This window comes from Lontra canadensis, unplaced genomic scaffold, assembly GCF_010015895.1.
Source record: "Lontra canadensis isolate GAN:19392208 unplaced genomic scaffold, GSC_riverotter_1.0 scaffold103, whole genome shotgun sequence".
Classification (NCBI taxonomy): domain Eukaryota; kingdom Metazoa; phylum Chordata; class Mammalia; order Carnivora; family Mustelidae; genus Lontra; species Lontra canadensis.
The window spans coordinates 6,429,987-6,452,613 of record NW_022631097.1 but is presented as its reverse complement, the minus strand read 5'-3'; the positions used below and the strand labels follow the sequence as shown (position 1 = coordinate 6,452,613).

At 34.6% G+C, this 22,627-nt stretch overlaps 1 protein-coding gene across 2 annotated transcripts in view; it reads right to left on the bottom strand.

Moving 5' to 3' along the window:
• CDK8 (cyclin dependent kinase 8) overlaps positions 1–22,627 on the bottom strand; it is a 118,430-nt gene that overhangs the window by 11,601 nt on the left and 84,202 nt on the right. For both annotated transcript variants that reach the window (XM_032838289.1, XM_032838288.1), the window contains exons 5-6: positions 8,905–8,962; positions 6,567–6,698 (exon numbers count right to left, since the gene is read on the bottom strand). In XM_032838289.1, coding sequence (XP_032694180.1) covers positions 6,567–6,698; positions 8,905–8,962 — 190 coding nt within the window. The remainder of the gene's footprint in view (positions 1–6,566; positions 6,699–8,904; positions 8,963–22,627) is intronic.

The window sequence follows — 22,627 nt, the reverse complement described above, 5'->3', positions numbered from 1 at the left end:
CAAACAGAAAATAAAACAAAAATAGAAAACCCAAATAGCTTTTGAAATTGGGCATACTTGCCAAAAACAATCAGCATAATTTTTTGAGGTAAAAATATTTTTTCTTTATCTAGTCTATGTATTTGCTAATTTGTAAAGTCTAATAATTATCCTTTCATGCTATCATGAGTTAGCAAGCTGTTATTACAGCAGGAGAAAGATAATGCCTGATCTCAAATATTCTAATGAAACTGCATTTCTACTTGAACGGTTTTTTGTTCAAAGGATTTCTTTATGCTACAGTGGAGTCAGATTTTGCAATTTAATAAGGATAAGAAAATAGGGAGCAAAATACTACCTTTACGATAGGTATAAATTCACTAGAATTACTCATAAAAGCCAGGCAAAATGGATTCCTCGAGTACAACAAATTCCTCTCATTCACTTTAAGATATAAGCTAACTTTCATTTATATTAAAATTTTACTCAATAGAACTGTTATTAATAGAGGAAAGATCTACATGCCACTTCAGAATTTAAAACTGAAATTATTCAGTTCCTACTTTAACAAAGCCCTAAACCAGCAAAGTTAACTTCTCTATGCTAAGTACAATGGTGTGAACACAGCAGACACTCAATCAGTCGTTTCTGATTGATCTAACCAATACCTGTGGTAAATATAAACAACTATAGAGGGAAAAATAAAAACCACTATTTTATTAAAGCCAATTGTTCAGGTATGTTAATAATTGTCACATAAATAGAAAATGTGAAGAAGATCTTAATTTATAAAATAACTCAGAATTCCTAAAATCTAAAATTAGAATATAGATAATTAAGGTAAAATTATCACATTTATAGATTTCAGCATAACAAGTTAATCATCTATTTATTAAGATTATACACCATAACTACAAGCAAGTGATTTTTAAAAAGGACACGGTTTACATATCTGTTTTCTCCCACATCATGAGAACCAAGTTAGCCAATACCAGCATATAGAAAAGTATGAAGACATACTAGCCAATTTTGTTTTTAGTATCAGAAAGTAAATGGAGAAATTATTTTGTGATTATTCTTTTGATGTATGTACCCCATGTGATAACTTGACTTATGATAATCTTAATCAAAGGAAAAGATATGCAAGCTAAGGAGCATCACAAAAAGGGTCAATGGGTTAATATGCATGTTTAAAACTCTACTCATAGCATCCAGAAGACACCATAACAACTCATTCTGGTTAGCTATGAAAAATACTAAAGAAAACTAACATGTAAGGAAGATGAGAGGTAAGTAAGTGGTGTAGCTATATCCTTAAAATGACAAACTGCTTCTAAAATAAAAGGTCAGAAAGTAGGAAGAAATAGTTTATTCGCCTTTGTTTACTCTTACCCTTATAACCTTCTTCTCTTTATCTTTTCTATTCTCTCTTACCTTTTGGCAATCTCATCACCATCCTTCCTTTCTTCAAAATCCTGATCCAGACATTAATCATGAAGTTAGCTACACAGGTTATTATTTTAGAAAAATTTCTAAATCTGTGTATGTAAGTCTCTCCTAACTATCTTAACTGTCCCCACCCCCCCCCACAATGTGCCAAGTTCATGGAAAAGTCCTTTCCTGCCTACCTGCCCTACTTTATTTCCTTCTAGGACTTTCCAAAGTAAAAACATATAAATCTCATCTACTTCTCAAACTCTGCGATGCTTTGTGCAGCTATTGAGCTAACTAGGCAAAGTAGATAGCAATTAGCAGACTAATTGGACCCAAATTGGGGGGGAGCTTGTTAAATAATGTATTAATCAATAGATGTATTAACAGCAAGTTTCTACCTTAATAAAAGAGTAAATTCTCATTCTCCGTATCTTATTTCTCACTTAATAGAATGCCATGTAATTAGTGGGCATTCAGTTATTTGAGAACAAACATCTGAGTTTAAAAGTCCATACTTTAGTAAAACTTTAAGACTGCTTCAGTGATGATTAATTAAAGACTGAAACTCCCTTTTCAGGTTTCTCCATGAAGTCAACCAAACAAAACCCCCAAATACTCAAAAACTGAATTAAACTTTGTCATTGGGAGTACAATGTTTACTGACCTATTATTTACTCTCTTTGGCTTAATGATTCAGCTTGTAGTTTTGTACAAGTGAATAAAAGACTGCAGCACTAAAGTTTGTTTGGAATAGAGGACGGGAACATTTTTTCCCTGTGCTCTTTGCTGCTTCTTAGTAGCCTTCAGTTTAACATAATCCACCAAACTGCACTAACAGATTTCACCCTTCTAAATGATGCCCTTAAAATGAACTAGTGAATAAGTAATCTGTGCACTGAACTACAAAAGTTCTTCTATTAGCTGCTCAAACTACAACCATCTGACAGGGAAGTAAAAATGCTAGGCAAGTTCTTGGTAAGTAGCTTGTGGTGTGGGGAATTTGTACTTTAATGGACCCTCAGGCTACTTACATAAGTAACAGAATGGGATTGTGTGGGAAAGACTGGAATCATGGAAGAGGTTTTCATTTTTATTCCTTTATTCTATTCTTTAAAATTTATATTAAAAATGGTTTACATATAATTTCTCTCTCTCAGAAAAAGAAGTAATTGGAAAAATACCCATATTCAACATTTTTGAGCCAATGTCTTCATAAAGGAAAAGTGTTTTAAAGATTGCTCTTGGCCAAGTGAGGTGTTCATAGGGCAGGGATCACCACCGCAGAGGGTCGGGCCTGACCTTGGTTTCAGTCATCTGCACCCCAGTTTGTTCCCTCTATATTCTTCCTATCTCAGAAGCAACTGTTTTATTCAGGGTCACAGAACTTTTGGAGTTGAAGAGGACCTAAGAGATGATTTAGTCTAAATTCTCACTTTCAAACAATGAGGCTGAAGAACTAAATGTTTTACATGGGGGTGAGCATGTGTGCGAATGTGAGCAAGCACACACACACATCCCACCCTGCGTGACAACTCTAAGGCTATAAGTCGGATTAATTTGCATACATTTTGGTTTCTCTTAATTTTAAAAGTTTAGCTAATAATTATCCAATAAATTTGGATGATGAGAAGGAGGAAGAGAGGAAAAATATGAAGAAAGGACTTCTCTTTTGCAAATTATAAAGCCATTTGAACAAGGGAATCTACCAAACTGCTAGTAGTTTAGCTTTGTGACAAATAGTCCTGCATCAAAACTGCCGACTGCAGCTTGTCCTAGTGAATAACAGGTTATACAAACTGCAATGTTCACAACAAAATATAAGTTTCTTGAGAAAAAGATAATAGAGTTAGAGTCTCTAGCTTCTGTGATGGCTTATTTTTTACTTAATTTAAATCAATTCAAAGTTTTCAGTGGATAACAGCTAAGATTAGGCAATCTTTTTTTTTTTTTTTTTTTTTTTTTAATTTTTTAGCTGTTTGTCAGGGAGAAAGAGAGAGAGAGCATAAGCAGGGGAAGTAGCAGGCAGAGGGAGGAGCAGACTCCCCATTGAACAGGGAGCCTGATGTGGGGCTCGATCCCTGGACCCTGGGATCATGACCTGAGCCAAAGGCAGAGGCTTAACTCACTGAGCCACCCAGGCGTCCCAGGCAATCACTACCTTATCTGTGTAGTCTGTTAATATGTCTTATCAAAAATAACAATACTTTTGAATATTCATTTCCTAGGTGGAAAAAATAGTTATGCATCATATTAGTTTATATTCTAAGCACTCAGAATATACTTATAAAAAAGATAACCAAATGTATGTGTAAGTAATAATATAGCTTCAGTAATTTTTACTTTTCCTTCTAATTGATTTTTTAAAAAATAAGCATTTTATTTTGGAGTAATTTTAGACTTAAAGAAAAGTTGCAAAGATAGTACAGAGAGGTCTTGTATCTAACTGACTTAACTTTATCTGCCTTTACTTTTTTATAAAATGAAATATCTCAAAGCAGTTATGAACATTAGTGAACATGAAGATTTTCTGAAGAAAGACATGTTGGGTTAAGGATTAATATGGGGGAATGATCACAAGCATTTCTTCTTTCCCTTCTTGAGTATACACTGAAATGGCAGCAAAGTAAGAAAGGTTAATAGTAATCCATAGTAATAAAAAGAACAGGAGGAGATCACTGGGGATAAGACTGACTCATTCATTCATTCATTCATTCACTCATTCAACAAAGAGTACTGAGTTCTCACTGCATACAGTGCCTACTAGGGTGACAGCTAGGCAAGGTCTATCTATTTTAGGGGATTTTAGATACTATACAATGCTAACAAGACAGTAAGATGGAAGTGGGTTGGGGAAGGCTGAATGACTACTTTAGACTGCGTGATCATTGAGGTTCTCTCTGAAGAAGTAGTGTTTTGACTAAGAACCGAATAAAAAAAAAAGAAAGAGAGAGAGAGACTGGCCATATAAAGACCTGATCTAGGCAGAGATACATAAGAACACTTTACTTCGGGGAAGACGGAAGGCAGATGGAACAGCTCAGAGAAGACCCCAGGCCACAATATTATTGCTGAGTGTGAAGCAGAATTGCCCTGTACAATTCTGGAAGATTCTGTCCTTAGAGGACTAGCTACAAAGTCTGTATTATTTTTTCTTCCTAACGTCTGTGTTTTGAATAGTTGATTCTCCTTCTCCTGCTCTCCTCCACTGCCCTGAAGCTACCAGGTACAAAACTAGGACCTAAAGTTGGAAGACTCTTCCTTTAAAGAATCTGAATGGCCTCAGGACAAAGGCTTGTACATGCTAGCACTTGGGGATCCCCCTCTTAACGGTAGTTCTCTGCTAGATCACTCTGAAATCTGCCATTCAACGAGCCCTATGATCTATGTCCACAAAGTTCCCAAGCACTTTTCTGTAAGCTGATTCTTAAATATGAAGAGATAATTGAGGGTCAACAAATAGTGGACGAACACTTGCCACATGGAAGGGAGAAACCGAGACATATAAATAAAAAGAGAGCCTATAAAGAAAACACCTAATTATTTCAGGAAAACAGCAAATTACAAACAATTAAAAAGCACTGTTATCACCATCCTCACAGATAGTTGAGATGCTTTTTTCCCCCCATAAAATAATACAAAAAACTAATAGAGAATAAGAAGGGGTTCTTAGAGAAAAAAAGACAAAGGCAGAAAAACATAGGAAAAGTGATATCAAGTAGTCCAGTAAGTAGTCCAACATATGCCCACACTCAGTTTAGGAAAGACAGGCACAGAAAACAGAGAGGAAGAAATCAAAGACTAGTTTAAGAGTTTTCCACAGACATGGGCTGTGCAATACGAATTTCAGACTGAATGTGCCTACCAAGTGGTCAGTACACTACTGTGAAACAGAAGGATAAGAAATCCTATTTGTTTTCAGAAAGAAAAACCACCCAGGTAAGCCACCAAGGAATGAGTACAAGACGGGCATGAATCTTCAGTAGCAACACTGATGCTACAAGCCAATGGAAGAGCATCATCAAATACTGAAGGAAAGTTATTTTGTACTTAGAATTTTAAACCTGGCCAAACTGCATGATATAGTAAGACACAGACATTTTTCAGAAATACAAGAACGAGAAAATTTACCTCCACAACACCTTTCCAAAGCAAGCTGAGAATATGTTATCGCAAAATAATAAAGCACAGAAGGAAATACGTCCAACTCAGAGGAATTAAAAAAAAAAAAAAAAGAAAAGAAAAGAAAAGAAAAGAAAAGCCAGGATGAAAATCAGTCCACAATACAGCATAGCATAGAAGACTTCTGGATGGAATCAACCAAGAAAAACAAAAGCAGACTTAATGCTATTCTGGAGAACACAGCAAGTTAGGTAAACAGTAAAGACATATAACAACGGGAAAAAGAAAAGAAAAGCACATAAGAAAAGAACACGATGAAAAAATTCAATGAAATAAAATGAGGCACAATAAAGATGTCAATAATGGGAAAGGTGTGGAAAAAGGACTGTGGTAGTTTAGCACTGAATCTGTTACAATATATAATCTGAGTATAAACTGTGGGAATTATAGTTTGTAAATAGAAAATAAAGGTTGTAAACATCAACAAAGTAGTAATAATAACAACGACAACAGTATTTCTAACACAGCTTATAAACTGGGAGGTTGAAGAAGTAAAAGAGCACTAATTTCCCAATTCTTAATAGTACGGAGGTAATCAACATAATCAAAAACTGAAAAGTGAATTAAGATATCCTAAACTACTTTTTCCATAATTTTTCTCCTTAACTCCCAAGGGGATCTTTTAGAAGTATTTCTTTTGGTGAAAAAAACATTTGTCTGAAGTTTAATGGTTTAGAAATTTTACTGTGCTTATTTCTCTTCTCAAGTAAAATTTAAAATATATTTTTACTTAGAATGCACAGTATGATCCCATATATTTAAGAAGTTTTAAAATATCTATAAGAGAGAGATGTTTAGAATAATACATTCCTAATGCTCATAATGGTGTTTCTAAGTAGTGGAATTTTAGGACACTTTTTGTTCTTATTTTTATAGTTTACTGTATTATTTGATTTAATACACAGAAATACATATATTTTACAATAACAAAGCCACTTTTAAAATGCCATGGAATTTTAATTAGATATACTCACCAATAGCTTTGGTATAATGTCTCGCTCCAAGAAGTAATTCTGGGGCTCGGTACCAGAATGTTACAACTACTGGATCCAAATCTGCTAAAGGCTTCAAAGGTGAATTAAATAATCGGGCAAAGCCCATATCAGCTGTAAATAAAGATAATAATAATGTTAAGTCAATATATTTTTACAAATTTAACTGATTAATTTTACCACTGCTAAGATAGGGAAAATGTGCTGAATTCTTCACCTGGGTTATAGATATGCTTGCTGCAGAGGTCAAGGATGACCCTATACTCCGGGCAGATTTCTTTCTGCCTGTCACGCTACCACGGGGGACAGGGTTGTTAAACTTCATGTCCATTCTTTGTATTGGTTATAAGCACTGAGAAACTAATTGAGTTATAGTAAGGCTTTCCATTATTTGCATCAATAAGCCTGGTCACTGGGATAATCATGACTATACAGTATGTTAATACCACTATCTCCCCCCATTTATTTAGGTTGAATTTTATTAACTGAAAGAATCATAGTAATTTTTTTAAGCTGGAAAAGACCTTCTAAAAGGTGATATAGTTCAATCACCTCCTTTTTCAGGAGGAAAAAAGAAAAAATTTTCAAAAGAAGAAATTAAATGATTTGACAAATGTCATAAACTCCTACCTCAGAAATGGAGCTGTGGCATTTGACACAGTTTAATATGTTGTGTAGTTATTCAGGCATGACTGTTTATCCTATTAAACTGTAATCTTAAAGGCAAAAACTGTCTTTTTTCATCTCTTTTAGTATCTATCTAGTGTCATTACACATGGCTTTTATCAAATACACATTGAATGAATGATCACCTATTCATACCACCTATCAAAAATTTCAAGATTCATCCACCATTTGTTTGGTTTTGCTCTCCTAATATATATTTTTAATGAAGGAGGCTCTCATCTAACCTTCTTAATTACGGAGGTTAAAAAAAACCAACACAGAAATTTGGTAAAGAATTAAAACCATGACTTAGATTACTAAATACTGGCTTATAGAAGAACTAATATTTCTTCTTAAATGTGAATGCTTTAAAAGCCTTTAGTATCCCCCAAACCTGCTCACATCATATGCATTACATATAATTCCAAACTAGATTATTTTGTTATATAAAATTTCTCCAAATCTTAGTAAAAAAAATATGTCTGTAACTACTGTTTGGCTGGGTCTTTTTTATTTTGCACACTTTGAACTTATATTTGAAGAACCTGATACAACCAAATTGGGCTTTTTAAAACACAAGTCAGGACTTACAAGGCATTTGGTGACCCTATAGAGTTAAGTACTGACAGGGTCTGGCTGTCAAAGGAAGTCAATGCCTAGGAGTACTCCGAGGTACATCAAATGTTTGTGATACTAAAAACCTTGTGAGGTTTGCATGATAAAAGAGTATTCTGAGGGTCTAATTAAAAGTGGAAAGTGAGATCTGGGGAATTTATAGGGGAGGATGGGGAAGAGGGGTTAGGAACATCTAGGTTTTTCTTTGTCCATTAAATGGTACAAATTAGCTGATAATTTGAATTTATATTAAATGTTGCAATCAGAAAGTACTCTTTACTTTTTTTATATACTCCCACAACCCTGCTGCCTTTAAATTAACATAATTTAGTTACAACACTTCTTCTACCCACACACAAAACAAACTAAATAAATGTGACAAAGACAACTTAGAAATGACAATGAAAAAAAAAAAACAGAATTTAAAAATTCAGTTTTATCCTTATAGGTACCAGACCAGAACTGGGTAAAATTTTGCTCTGATATATAAGAAAACAGAGCTATTAGAAAACATGCCAAGGTACAGAATGCTTGTAACTTTCTTTTCCCTTTAGGCAGAGGCCTTCTAGAACTTAAGGTTCTGTACCTCTCCAGCCTCCGCAGTTTTCCTAGTTTGTAATTCCTAATGTTGAAAGGTCAACAGAGGCATATGTTCTGATCTCAACTGGCTCAGGTGAACAGAACTGATGCTGTTAATTACTAGTTTGCTTTATGCCTTTGTGACTAAAGGTGAGGCTGGCTTCTAACATGAAGAGAAGCCACTCACCTCCATAGGCTATTTTTAATGAAGGCAAAGGTTTCTAAGAAACTTCCCTGGCTTATTTTATAATTAGAACATTTCAATCTCTAAAGATTGTCTGACACCTTTTAAGAGCGTGAAACATTTTTCACTTTTAATGTAAACTCTTTAGAAATGGCTTTGATCAGAAGGAACTACATGAATATGGCATATCATTACAGCAAAAGTTAGAAGTGATATTGCTGTCTGCAAAAGTTTTAAAAGAGTGCTACACTGTGACTTATCAAAAATAAAACATACCAATTTTTACTCTTCCTCGCTCAGGACCTTCACCCATAACTAAAATATTAGCAGGTTTCTGTGGAAACAAAATAGTGTTTTTTTTTTCAGTAGACAGTAGTGGTTTCTTTTAAATAGACATTATGCCAATATAACATATCCACCTTTACAAAATCTCATTTACTCAAAAATTAAAATCAAACACAGGAAGTCACCAAAGAAACATTATGTGTATATATGCAAAGCAATGTGCAAACATTAGGAAGGCCCAAATATGACAGTGCTTTTCTCCAGGCAGAGCTAATAAAGCTATTCTTGGCTTATTTAGCCGAGTCTTTGTTCATTACTGTGGAGCATCTGATGGGAAGTTACAATGTTGAGGTTCCTTCCAACTCTTTCAATTGTAAAAAATGTCTTGCAACTTTAAGGGAAATGTGTCTTCAAAGATGACTTAATTCTAAATAGCAAAGGAAGGAGCCACCGGATATCTTTTTTTTTTTTTTTTTTTTTTGAAATGCCAAAGTGTGCACCTATGCTTTAACAAATAAATTTTGGAGAATCCGTTTATTAAAGTATTTTCTAAATGAGTTAGTGAAGAGGAATTTTTTATGACCTAAACAGTTGTGAGATTTTTATGTTTAAATAAAGAGAAGCTAAAACTTAAAGTGAGATTTTATAGAAGTAAAATTCCAAATAGTGTTAAAGTCTCTAAAAATATACAGGATTAACTATCATCTACAATCTGCTACAGTGGTATGTACAATATTGACATGTGAGACTTATGCCCTCATCAGCAAGAAGGAAGAAGAGAGGAAGAAGGAAGATAAGGGGGTTGGATGAACAGAGAGGAAAGGGTTGGGGAGAGCAACCCCCAAACCTTTCTTACCCTACTAGGCTGTCTACTTGGTATTTAATTTTGCCAGTCTGCTAAATAACAGTGAAACTAGATTAGAATATCCTTCAAATACAGATCAAACAACCTTAAAATTAAGGATTTTAATGAAGGCTGTTTACAGTGCTAACTAGTTCACAAGCTTCCCTAACCACATCTGCTAATAGCCCCCATGCTCTTACTGACAAAATATAACTTACAGTATATTATTCTCTCAGCTACTACAGATCAAAAACATTTTTTATCCCTAGCCAAAAGAAAAAAGAATTGCTGAAATGGTGGCATACACATAATCAAAGGTTACAAGTTCTAGACTTTTAGGAAACTAGGCACCAGAGAGATTAAATGACTTGCCCTGTGAGCATAATCTACAAGACTGGGCAGCAACAGCAGAATTTACCCCATGGCTTAAGTCTAGTGCTCCCTTCCTAATACATCATCTTGGAAAATAACTTTATGTAGCAAGTTTTTCAATTAATGTATACTACCATAATAAAAATAATACTAGTTTCATTCAAGAAAATGTTTTCAGAACCCCTATCATTCACACATACATGCACTGCTGACCCCTGGAAAAACCGCCTTGCGAAGTAGCTGAAGAAGTACATAACACGATTCCCCGTGCGCTACCTGCAAGAGCTGCCTAACACAAGTAAAACGGCTTTCATGCACTGTGCTAACCCATCACTGGGTTAGACTCTGCAGAGACTTTCAGAGCTCAGCCTACTTCAAAATGAAATCAGATCTCTGAAACTAGCATAAAATATTGAAGGCAGAGGAGGGTTTCCAAAAGGAACCAGGCAGCATTTCTATCTGGCTGAGGAGTAAGGCTTGCTCTCAACTACCAACGTGGGCTCAGGAAGAAACGTCCATGTCTGTGCTAGAACTCTCTTCTTATGGACCATTGGGGAAGAACTCCCTAAACATCTCTTGAACACATTCCCTATTCTTTAAGCCCATTATGATTCTTTTTCCATCCAATCCATCTCTGTAGTGTTGCCAGGGTAACCTTTCTGAAAGACAAAGCTGATCATATCATTCCTTTGCTTAAAATCTTCCATAGTAGTATCATGGAAAATTCTTGTAAGATTGGGTGAAAACAGAACACAAAATGATATACAGACTGCGATTACAAACAGGTTAAAAAAAAAAAAAAGTATGATGGGTAAAGACTAGAAGAACAAAGAGTTAGTGACAGTGGTACAGATGAACCTTTTCAAAGGTAACTTTGAATGCTTTTGCTATGCTTTATTATTAGGCATATGTAGAGAAATATAATTTCTACTTTAATTAGTCTTTCATCACCTATGAATAAGATCCAAAGTCCTTATGAGGGGATGCAAGACACCTGCAAGCTCATTCCCATCAATCGGTCCTGCCCCACCTGCCACTGTCCACACTGCTCCTGCCATACTGGTTTTCAGTGTCCTGTGACACTTTCAAATCTGTTATCCCATTATTATTGCCCCAAAGACCCTTCCCCTGTTATTTGGCAAAATCTGATTCTTTGCACCACCCCCCCACTTGATGACATAAATAATACATGACTACATTCTGATTACAAACAATTCAACTATAAAGTCACATACAATTAAAACTTAAAGAGCCTTTCACCACCCATTGTCCTCCACCATGTCCCAAACCCCATTCCCTTCTCCAGAGGTGCAAAGTGATTAACTGGTTTGCTGTGATGGACTTTTCCAGCACTTAAGTGCTCAATCCTAAAATATCATCTCTGTATCTGGCAAGTGCAGAGCACAACATTGACATCTCTCTCCTCCTTTTATTTTACATGAAGTAGAAAAATCTCTCTCCTTTTTTGCTTTCTTACTCATTCAGCAGCTGGGCCCATACTTAGAAAGTAAGGGTAAGTGGTACTGGTCTACCTGCTATGGGGTAACAAGAGAGAAACTCCCTTTTGTTTGTTTTGTTCGAGACATATCAGACTGTCAAGTTCCAAACCAGGGTTTTAGCACTGGTTGGGGGAATAAACAGTTTCTCTGTCAAAGATTTGGGGACAAAGCTCTAGTTAAAAGTTAAAAATTGCTCTTCTAGGCAACTTGCTGCCTATTGTATGATCTGAAGCAGGTCTTGGGGCTAAAGGCCATTACCAACACTACTTTTATAAGTGAACTTAAAATTCGGTTTGGGCATGCCATACAGTCACAAACAAGAACGGTGCTGTGTTGTTTCAGTACACTACTTATGAATGATGGGTCCTTCCTTATTTATTTTTATGATGGCATTCTATATGCCTCAATATGCGATATTCTGATTTTAGTAGAGAAATCTAACACTAAATTTATTTTATGGATGCAATCTAATGGAAGTTTCAAAAGAAAAAGGTAGAAAGGCTCTAACGATCATGAATACTGTTTTGTCTCTTTGCTTAGCCAGTATTAACTAAGGGAGGCTTCAGACTTAGTAATTTTTGTTTTAGTATTTAAGGCCATGCTGAAACAATATTCTCCAAAAAAGCTCATCTCTTTTCTTTCTTGTCTAGTGGTAGAATTGGGTAGTTTTTAGCTCTTGAGCCAAAACTTCCATTTTTTAATGACAATACACGAATCAATTGGTAATAACCATAACTATGGTAAACAGTCTGTGATCTTTTATATGCTATCCAAAATAATCACTTTGAAAGAACATATAAAAGTTTACATTTTAATGAGGCATACACCCCATTAACCATATTTCTGCTTATGGAGATCGGAGGTCCAACATGATTAGTAGTATTACATCATAGCAACATCTTCAAATACGGCTATGCTATGCAGACATGATTATAGAACACCTTTCACTGCCTGCTGAATGATGAAATAAATCAATGACACACTTGTTTGAAGTATACTTGTTGTTTGAAACTATGATACCCTTCTGTTACTGCTGTTTTGTTTCTCCCAGGGTGGGGAGAGGGGGGAATGTGTTTGTAATTAAAAGAACACATCCTTGTTTTATATTACAGGCTCATGGCTTTTTTTGCTTTCTATTGTTATGCTCCCCCCAAAATTCACTGGTATTTCCTAAAGCAAGATGTTTGTATTGCAGAGAAAACCATTCATGTAGAGGCTTTCTGTCCTCTAGAATTTGTCATGCTGTGGAATAGTACACTGATGCCTTTGGTATACAGCAGAAATGGTGAACTGGTTTCATCTGAGGGATCAGTCCTGATTTAAAAAAAAAAAAAAAAAGGTAAGGACTATAGGCAGCTCTGTCTTGAGAAAGACAAGAATTGGGTTGACTAGGAAACCACCATTATCAATCAGAGGCATCTGACATATGTGCAGATGTGAATGATGGCTCATCTGTCCAGGTAACTGCCAAGACCTTTTTACTCCAGGGGTGAAAATGGGGCCTTCATATGTGCACTAAGGTGTCAAGGCAAAATGGAGAACTTGAGGCAACACGAAAATTTCATTCTTGATAGATCTATGGAAAAAAAATAGCAGTCCATAAGAAACCACTATTAGGAGTGCCCCCAGTCAGTTAAGTGTCTGCCTTCAGCTCAGGTCATAATCCTAGGGTCCTGGGATCAGGCTCCCTGCTCAGTGGGGAGCCTGCTTCTCCTATTAACTCTGCTCCTCTGCTCCTGCTCTATCTCAAACAAATAAATAAAATCTTAAAAAAAAAAAAAGAAAAAAAGAAACCACTGTTAGTGCTGTACCCTAAGATTTATTCAGAATTTAACTTTCACAAACACTATAAACAACACAACCCAGTAGCACATTTTCTAGATACTCCAAACTTTCAGTTTGGTTGTTAATCATTATGTACTACAATACACGCTGAAAAATTAACAAACTCTATATATACATATGAGATTCAAATCTGGGTGGCAAAGTCTTAAATAGATATAGATTCAGTAATTTAAAAAATTGTTTTAATGAAATCTTCTAAGGAGTTGGGTAAGAAATTTGGAAATCCAGGGGCGCCTGGGTGGCTCAGTGGTTTAAAGCCTCTGCTTTCGGCTCGGGTATGGTCCCGGGGTCCTGCGATCGAGCCCCATATCGGGTTCTCTAAGCCTGCCTCCCCCTCTTTCTCTGCCTGCCTCTCTGCCTACTTGTGATCTCTGTCAAATAAATAAATAAAATCTTAAAAGAAAAAAAAAGAAATTTAGAAATCCAATGAATGAGATCTGGAAGATGTCTTTACATTACAGTTTTCAATTTTTCTTCCAAGCTACAAATTACATTTTTTACCTCTAATACTGAATTTTACCCAGCTGCTGCTAAATGAACACCTTTAAGCTAAAGAAGAAATTACCAACTTTTATTCTAGGAAAGTTGTTTTTTGCTCTTTGTATAGATCTAAAAAAATGCATAATTTCTTAACAAATTCTGCTTCATGATTAGAAAGTAAATGTGTCTTGTAACACGGAACTCCATCCTCTACAGTCAACAGTTAAAGTACTATACATTTACCCCTGTATATACTGAATTAAGAGGCACTGAAGCCTAGAGACCAACAAAGCAACAAGTCAACAGTTGCTGCCTCCAGAGAGGTCAGTTAGGCTAGACTAACGGGTGGGGTAAATTCAGGCAAGGAAAAACTTGGTAGAGGTGATGATCCCCAACCTGCCTTAAATGTGAAATCTCAGGAGCTGGTCTGGAAGATAAACAAGAGACAGTGCCTCAAGAAACCTCCGCAGGGGTCTGTACCTCTCAAAGGATGGAGGCAGTGCTCACTGGAGTATCAAAACACATGGGATGCTGACTCATCTTTCACTTACCTAAGTACTCCTCTCTTCTAGGGAGAATAGGAATTAGGTTCTCACAGTCAATGCAAATCGAGGTATTTTATGAGACAAGCATTTAACTACATGACAGTAATCACGTTAATAATAGATGACAATTCCTTTCAATAAGCCCCTCCCACTTTCCTCCAGTCCAGACTACTAGCTCTACTTCTTGCTTTTCATCTAGTATCTCCTAGGTAATACAAAATCACATAAAATACCACGTGGTGAATATCGTCATCAAAAGTGTTTCAAATAATAAACATGATCCACATTATTAGTTTAAAACTGGTATCTTTTAAAACTACAAATGTTGAGTTTTTAAAATTAAAAAATTCTTAACCTGCCCACTTAAGGCAGTTGGGATATAAAATACCAGTTTAAGTGCAATAAGATCAATTTGGAATTGATTGGAATTTGTTTCACTGAAACAAAGGTCATTTTCTTATCGTCATAGAGTACCAGAGGCAATATTCATTTCATTAACAATGAGACATGGGTGCACAGAACAGAAACATGGCAACAGAAATAAACTTTTAAATTTACAGGTGCAACTATATCTTATTTATTCCTAAGAATGTGTGTGCACATATTAATATATATGTGTATATTTTCTTGTAGATGGAAATGTATTTTCCAAGTTAGATTTGCTTAATTGTATTTTTGTAAGCTGTAAGATGTGTTATAACACAGTTCCAGCGAATAATCTAATAAAGTACCCAATAAGGGAAAAAAAGTACCTTTAAGACTAGAAAACTGAGTAACATTAAAGAGATCAAAGGCATCTTAAGGTAGAGGTATTAAGAGGCAGAGAAAGGATATCAATAGTCTTTTAGTTTTCAAAACAGTTCGAGTTAACCAAATTTTACAAAAAAAAAAAAAAGCATAGTTTGTATTCAAATCTGAAAATCACTCTAATTCCAAATACTATTCTAAACAATATTAATTTATATAATTGTTAGTACAACAGTGATCAGTGGGTAGTATTGCTTTGTGCTCTATCTTCTCAAGTTATTATCTTCTGGACACATCTGGATGTTTGTACATTACTTTTACTAATTACATTGTATTCCTCTATTAATAGACAGTTGGCTGTATTTCCCCCACACCCCCACTTCTGGCACTAACCCTGATGATGCTCCCACTGACAATGTTTGTATAAATTATACTTGCCTCCCCACTATCCCCCGAAAACCCTGACACATTCAATAGGTAATTTCATTGGGATGAAATTTCCAAAGTAGAATTATCAGATCAAATATCAATAGCTCTATTGTCCTAAAATTAGAAGTTTGCTTTGCTTAAGTCTCAAAGGTGGATACGTGTTCAATGGACATAACTTGGGAAATGAAGACAAGAACAATGTGCTTGATAATAGATGACTTTTATATCTATAAACTTTAAACTAATAGATGGACCACTATAAACATTTCAGGTTACCTTTTGTTTTTTCCCTCTTTATAAAACTAAAAAATGGCATCATACAACTATATTGTTTGTAACCTTTCCTCACTAGTATATCATGAAGATTTTTTTTTAATTTGGAAATTACTTTTCTGATAGAAACCTTAGGAATCCTATGGATTCATCAAAATTTTAGATCAATTACCTCCTATTAATTGTTTAGGTTGTTCCTAGTTCCTTAATTAAAGAAAAATGATGCCATAACAAACATTTCTGAAAGTGCCTGAGAAATTCCAAGAAAGTCAAATTGTTGGGTAAACGTTATAAACATTTTTAAGGTTTTTTGATACACATTAACAGATTTGGCCCTTGAAACAGGTTCAAGTACCAATTTTATAAATTCAACACCCTTTTATAAAAAATACCATTAAGTATGATAAAACCAATCTGGAAAACAATGTATATATGCAATGTATATAACATTTTCTTATTTTTATTAGCTTCAATGATTATATAATAGTAACTTAAAACTTTGAGTATCTTTTACTGATAATCATGTTCTGATTTGTTCTGTAGATTTTATTGAGGAGGCTTAGATGATTAAATTTACATATTCACCTCAATTCTCTATATTCTTTATAGTAAAGATATATTATTTTTATCATTTTTCTAATGTGTTATTTTCCTCCTGCTAAAAACTTTACATTTTATATTCTCTAAGGGTATTTTTACTAGTGTTTTTACATTTCAGCTTGTCTACTTTATCTTTAGTAATAGTTAGGAATTCACTTAGTTGGAAATTTATCTCCAGCTAAAGCTAGAATAAATATCCCAATTTTAAAAAATACATTTTGCTACTAAGATCCATGTGGGTTTCAGTGTAATTTTAAGAAATAAGTAACAAAAAATTTTATTAGAGACAAGAAAATACTTCTCCCTAATGATACTAAAGAGTGATGCTCTACTGTAAATAACTTATAGTTAATTACATAGTAAGTTCTTATAATAGTGCAAGTGTATTCATTCAATTTTTAATCTCTGTGTCTTAAATGGCATAATTTTTCAATTGATGATGTCTAATAGTTAAGATAATTCTTTTATTTCTAGCTTTATTTTATTGTGTTCTGAAATGCAGAATGTGTGACTTTGTGAGGTCTTACCACGAATCTAGTCTCTAGTACACACTGAACTTTTGTAGTATAATTTTGTGAGTGAATGTTTATTTAAAAAATACATTCTTGGGGCACCTGGGTGGCTCAGTGGGTTAAGCCTCTGCCTTCTCCCCCACCCCGCCTGCCCCTCTGCCTACTGTGATCTCTGTCAAATAAATAAAGTTTTTTAAAAAATAAAATAAAAATACATTCTTTTAGAAAGCTCTAAATGCCAAGCAACTATATTACATCACATTGCTTTATTCTACAATTTTTGTTTGTTCTTTATTTAAAAATTTTTGTCATAATCTGAGAGAAAAATGGCAAGGTATATAATTATATATATTTTTAAAAGATTTTATTTATTTATTTGACAGAAATCACAAGCAGAGAGGCAGGCAGAGAGAAAGAGAGAGGAGGAAGCAGGCTCCCTGCTGAGCAGAGAGCCCGATGTGGGGCTTGATCCCAGGACCCCGGGATCATGACCCGAGCCAAAGGCAGAGGCTTTAACCCACTGAACCACCCAGGCGCCCCTACAATTATATATTTCTACTTGTTTTGGTATAAACCACAAATTCTTTGTTGTATAGCAAAGAATTAATCATTAATTATTCGTTAATCATTCTGCTATTATAAAATGTGTTTCAATCTTCTGAATTAAAAAATACTTAATCTGATACTATAATTTTGTTCTCTATTTGAAAAGATACAGACTTGAGACCAATGGTTCTCAACTATTTTCCTCCCCTAAACATCTGAGGAATATGATATGTTTCTTTAGAAAATGAAGAAGTGGTTAAGAATAAGGCTGAAAACACTCAGGGGTGACACCAGCTATTAAGTTGTGTGACTTTAATCTCCATTTCATCATTTATAAAATACAAATAAAAATAATAACCAAGTGTCGCTGCAGATATTAAATGTGACGAATGCTCATAAAAGAATTACAGCAAGATACTTGATATGTAAGACACTAAATATATTATAATGGTAATTATGATGGCAGCTAGCACTATAATCTGTTAATGATGATTCACTGCTGTAGTCATTCTTAAGTAAATGCTTCCTGGGGGATTGGTGCCCATGCTTAAGTGGACAATGCCCCTAAGATGATTTTTCTATACTGCCCTATGAGACACCCCTAGTTGCTTTTGATTATCTTCTAGCTTTTAGTCATTTATACCTTTTAGAGATTAAAAAAACTGCCTATTCTTAGCATTAGCTGTTTAAAAAATTAAAAATACATTCTTGTAGAAAATTAAAATATATGAATATAGAAAGTAAAATTTACCTGAAATCTCATCTCACAGAGTTAAACCATTACAAACATTTTGATGGATAAAATTCTAGTTATCTCTAAATCTATATTATTTATATTTAATACAAATGTCTTATAAAGGCTCTTTTGCTTTAACAGAGCTGCCCCTATCATAACTATTTAGGTTATTTCTGTTCTGGTAGTGACAGAAGGTCAGAAGGTTAATGGCTGTTGATTTTATATATATACTTTTCATGCTTGGAAGTTTCCTTCTTTTATTTTTAACAGGAATTTCAATCAGAAATGAATATTAAATTTTGTCAAATAATACTGCACATTGAATTTTGCTAAAGTTTTACATTTACAAATACTGAGATAACCACAGTGTTATTCTCTTAGCACCAGTAATACTGTGAAACCTGTTAATTGGCTTCCAAATACTAAATCATGCATTCTTAAATGAGCTTCATTTACTTAGAACACAGTATTCTTTCAGTGTCACTCTGGATCTTTTTTGTTAACATTTTTACTTAAGAAATATGCACAAATATTTACATGTGACACTGGTCCAGGCCTGTGTACATTATCTTCACCAGCTTTGTGTGACTGTTATGCTTTCTTCCTACAAAGTTACTAAGGGAACTTTCTTTTGCTCTAGTATAGTTTATACAGTGTAGAATTAGCTGTTGCTTGAGAGGTGAAGCAACTGTGAAACCATTTGCTATTGCTACATATTGTGGAGGAAGACCTGTGACAAATGTCTTTATTTCTCTCAGTTACTGGTCTCTTGAGTTTTTCTACCTCTTCTACCTCTTCCAGGGCAATTATGGTAAATTTTATTTATTTATTTATTTATTTATTTATTTTAAAATGCTTGTTTATTCTTGGGTTTTATAGAACACCAGAATAGTTCATCAACCACTAAAAATTTTAAATTGTAGTCAAAAATCATCCATTCCCACTTCAGTGCACCAGAAGCGGAATTTACCAACCTTTCAAGAATAATTTCTATATTGTACATGCTATTTAAGAGACTAAAATCATTTTCTGAAGCTGATGATCACAAAAACAAAACAAAGACAGTATACAAACAGATGATTACTGACCAAACTCACTTGTCAATAAAGATGAAATAAAATATTAGAAGGGAATCCAATAGTGACTGAAAAAAAAAAAGTCAAGACCAAGTAGAGTTGCTCCCATGAATGCAAGGATTGTTCAACTTCAAAAACAAAACAAAACCTTATAAATGTAAGTTTCCACATTAACAGATTAAAGGAAATAGCTATATGACCATCTCAAAAGATGCAGAACAGGCACTAAATAAAACCCACTTTTGATGTAGGAACAAACAACTTAACTAGATATAGAAGTAAACACCTTTAACCTATAAAAGGTATTTTTACCAAAACCCCAGAACAAACATATTTAATGGTGAAACTTGAGTTTTCATTAAAGACAGAAAAAAACTGTCACCTCAATCACTTGCCACTGCACTAGTAAACAGGTCCTTGCCATTTATCATTACCACATAACAAGGGAAAAAATCCATTTCATACATTCCAATTTTTACTTTCCTTTAAAATTCTGTAATTCCGTAACTGGGTTCTATCTTATACTTACTGTGGGACAGTCAAATTAGCAAAATGTTTTCTTTCTTAGTAATATATAAAACAATGCTGCAGGCTTTCTGCTTCCCAGTCTGCAGTACAAAGAGGTAATATGGTATGTTTGGGATAGATTCTGTGTACCAGTCTCAGAGGTGGGAAGCTACAGAGGTACTTTAGGTAGTGGAATATGATGTGGTTTACTTTTAAGAGGGATCATTCTCAAGGCTATGTCGATATTAGACCATATAAACCGCAAGACTAAAATGTTAGATCGCATGGGGAGTTTTTGCAGTAATCCAGGTGTCCTGGATTTGAACAGCAGTAATAGAAATGATAAGTAAAGCCACAAGGCAATAAGTGGAGTCCAAAAAATTCACCTGGAAGGTCAGGTTACTCTGGGGTAAATGAACAGAAATTAATGAGACAAATAAAGTCAGCCTAAAGAACTAGCAGTCCTGGAAGTCCACCTGGAAAATCCAAATCCATGTCCTGCCAGCAAAGAATTTTAGAATCTCCTTATTTGTGGCTCCTGATTTACTGGACTGATCTAGATACTGAACTACAAGAATGCAGACTCTCTTCCCAATTTTCCCTTCCCTTCACAATTCACTCTCCCCACAGCTTCTTCTCCCTGACAATAAGCACCGCAGTTTATTCTTCTTTGGGAAATGACACTAGTCAGATGAGTAGAACCAATGGCCAATGTGTTATATTCAAATCTGAGTTACTGGAGGGTCTTACTGTAGTCTGATCTATGTTTTGAAGATAGAGTTGACAAGAATCCATTTATTCATTCAATAAAAATTTGCTGTGCAACCAGTATGTGTTATTCTGGGTACTAATGATATAGCAGTAAAAGAAATGGATAAAGTTCCTGCCCTTAAGTTATATTTATATTCCTAGGGCAACCTGACAATAAATTGGTAGTAAAATGTATTAAATGAACATTATTATGTGCCAATCATAGTCCTAATACTTTAAATGAAAACTCAATAAAAAAGATAAAAATAGGGGCACCTGAGTGGCTCAGTGGGTTAAAGCCTCTGCCTTCGGCTCAGGTCATGGTCCCAGGGTCCTGGGATTGAGCCCCATATCGGCCTCTCTGCTCAGCGGGGAGCCTGTCTCCCTGTCTCTGCCTGCTTCTCTGCCTGCTTGTGGTCTCTTTCTCTCTCTGTCAAATAAATAAATAAAATCTTAAAAAAAAAAAAAAAGATAAAAATAAAGGTTTGGTCTCATTTATAAATGAGGAAAGTAACACTTAGAGAATTTAATCCTACCAAGTTATGTAATTAAATGGTAGACCAAGATTCAAACAAATCTTAGGCCCACTACAGTAGGGGCTTAATTTTTCAAGATGCATAATCTAAGATCCCTTATTGGTCCTTACCACATGCAACCATTTCTTGTTTTTTTCTTAATTATTCCTGTTGTTATTCTTTACTTCTTCCTACCTTTCAACTACTTCTTTTTTTAATTCTTGGATTCTCCTCTTCCTCCTAACCATAAAGGCCCAGAAAACATCTGATTTTACCAGTTGGTGTTAATCAGACAGAAAAAAAAAATAAAAGAGAAGATCAATCAAAAGAAGAAAGGGGCCAAAGAATGAGTGTTATACATTCTGAAATTTTGACTCTACCTTCTAAGGAATACATCTGTGAAATAACAAGTCTAGTATAATAAGACAGAACACTAGTCACTGTTGGAAACATTGAATGATGATGGGATGGTTATCTGCTGCACATATTATCAAGAATTACCACACCATGTAAGGGATGGGATTGGTCACTTCCAAGATGCCTTCCAACTTCATGGTCTATTAGTCTAAGAAATTAAGGAAATAAAAAAATGGCCTTCATTTCAAATGGTACATGGTATTTATATAAACACATTTTTAAACTAATGATTAAAAAATTAGCAGTCTTTCTCCCATCATTTATGGTTTTATTAAATAGGCATCTTAAAGGCACTGACCTAAATTATGAGCCCTCTATAATCTGAAAAGACTATATATTCTAAAGAATTGAAACTAATCTCGGAAATTCAGACACCTATTATTTTTTAGAGAGACTATTTACTTTAGAGAGAGAATGTGCACGTGCGAGTTGGGGGAAGGGACAGAGGGAGAGATCTTCCAGCAGACTCCCTGCTACGCCCAGAGCCTGCCACAGGGCTCAATCTCAGGACCCATGAGATCAAAATCTGAGCCTTAAAACAAGAGTCTGGATGCTTAACTGACAACTCACACAGGCACTCCTCAGACATCCTAGTACGAGTTAGGAATCCTCACATTATATATCTACTTAAGAGTATTATATCTATGGCATGATATATGTCTGAAGGCAAATTATACATAATTTAAATAATAAAAACAGACCTTGGTGATTACAACAAAGTAATACTCTGAAGAAAAAGTAAAATTCCAGCTATATTGAGGGTAGGAAACTTTAATAAAGAAATATTTTTTCAATAGTTAATAACTATTACCAACTTAATATCTAATTGTACCTGAGGAAACTTTCATTTTTACTAAGTCTCAAAAAAAAAATTCCTATGTGTTGATTAGAATAGCATTTACAAGCATTTACACAAAATCTTGAGCTTTTATGTTGAACTGACTTTGAAATATGGCTAAACTGCATATGTTTGTTTCTTTAGGAAGACTTACTTTTCTCCTCCTATATGAACACTTCTCAT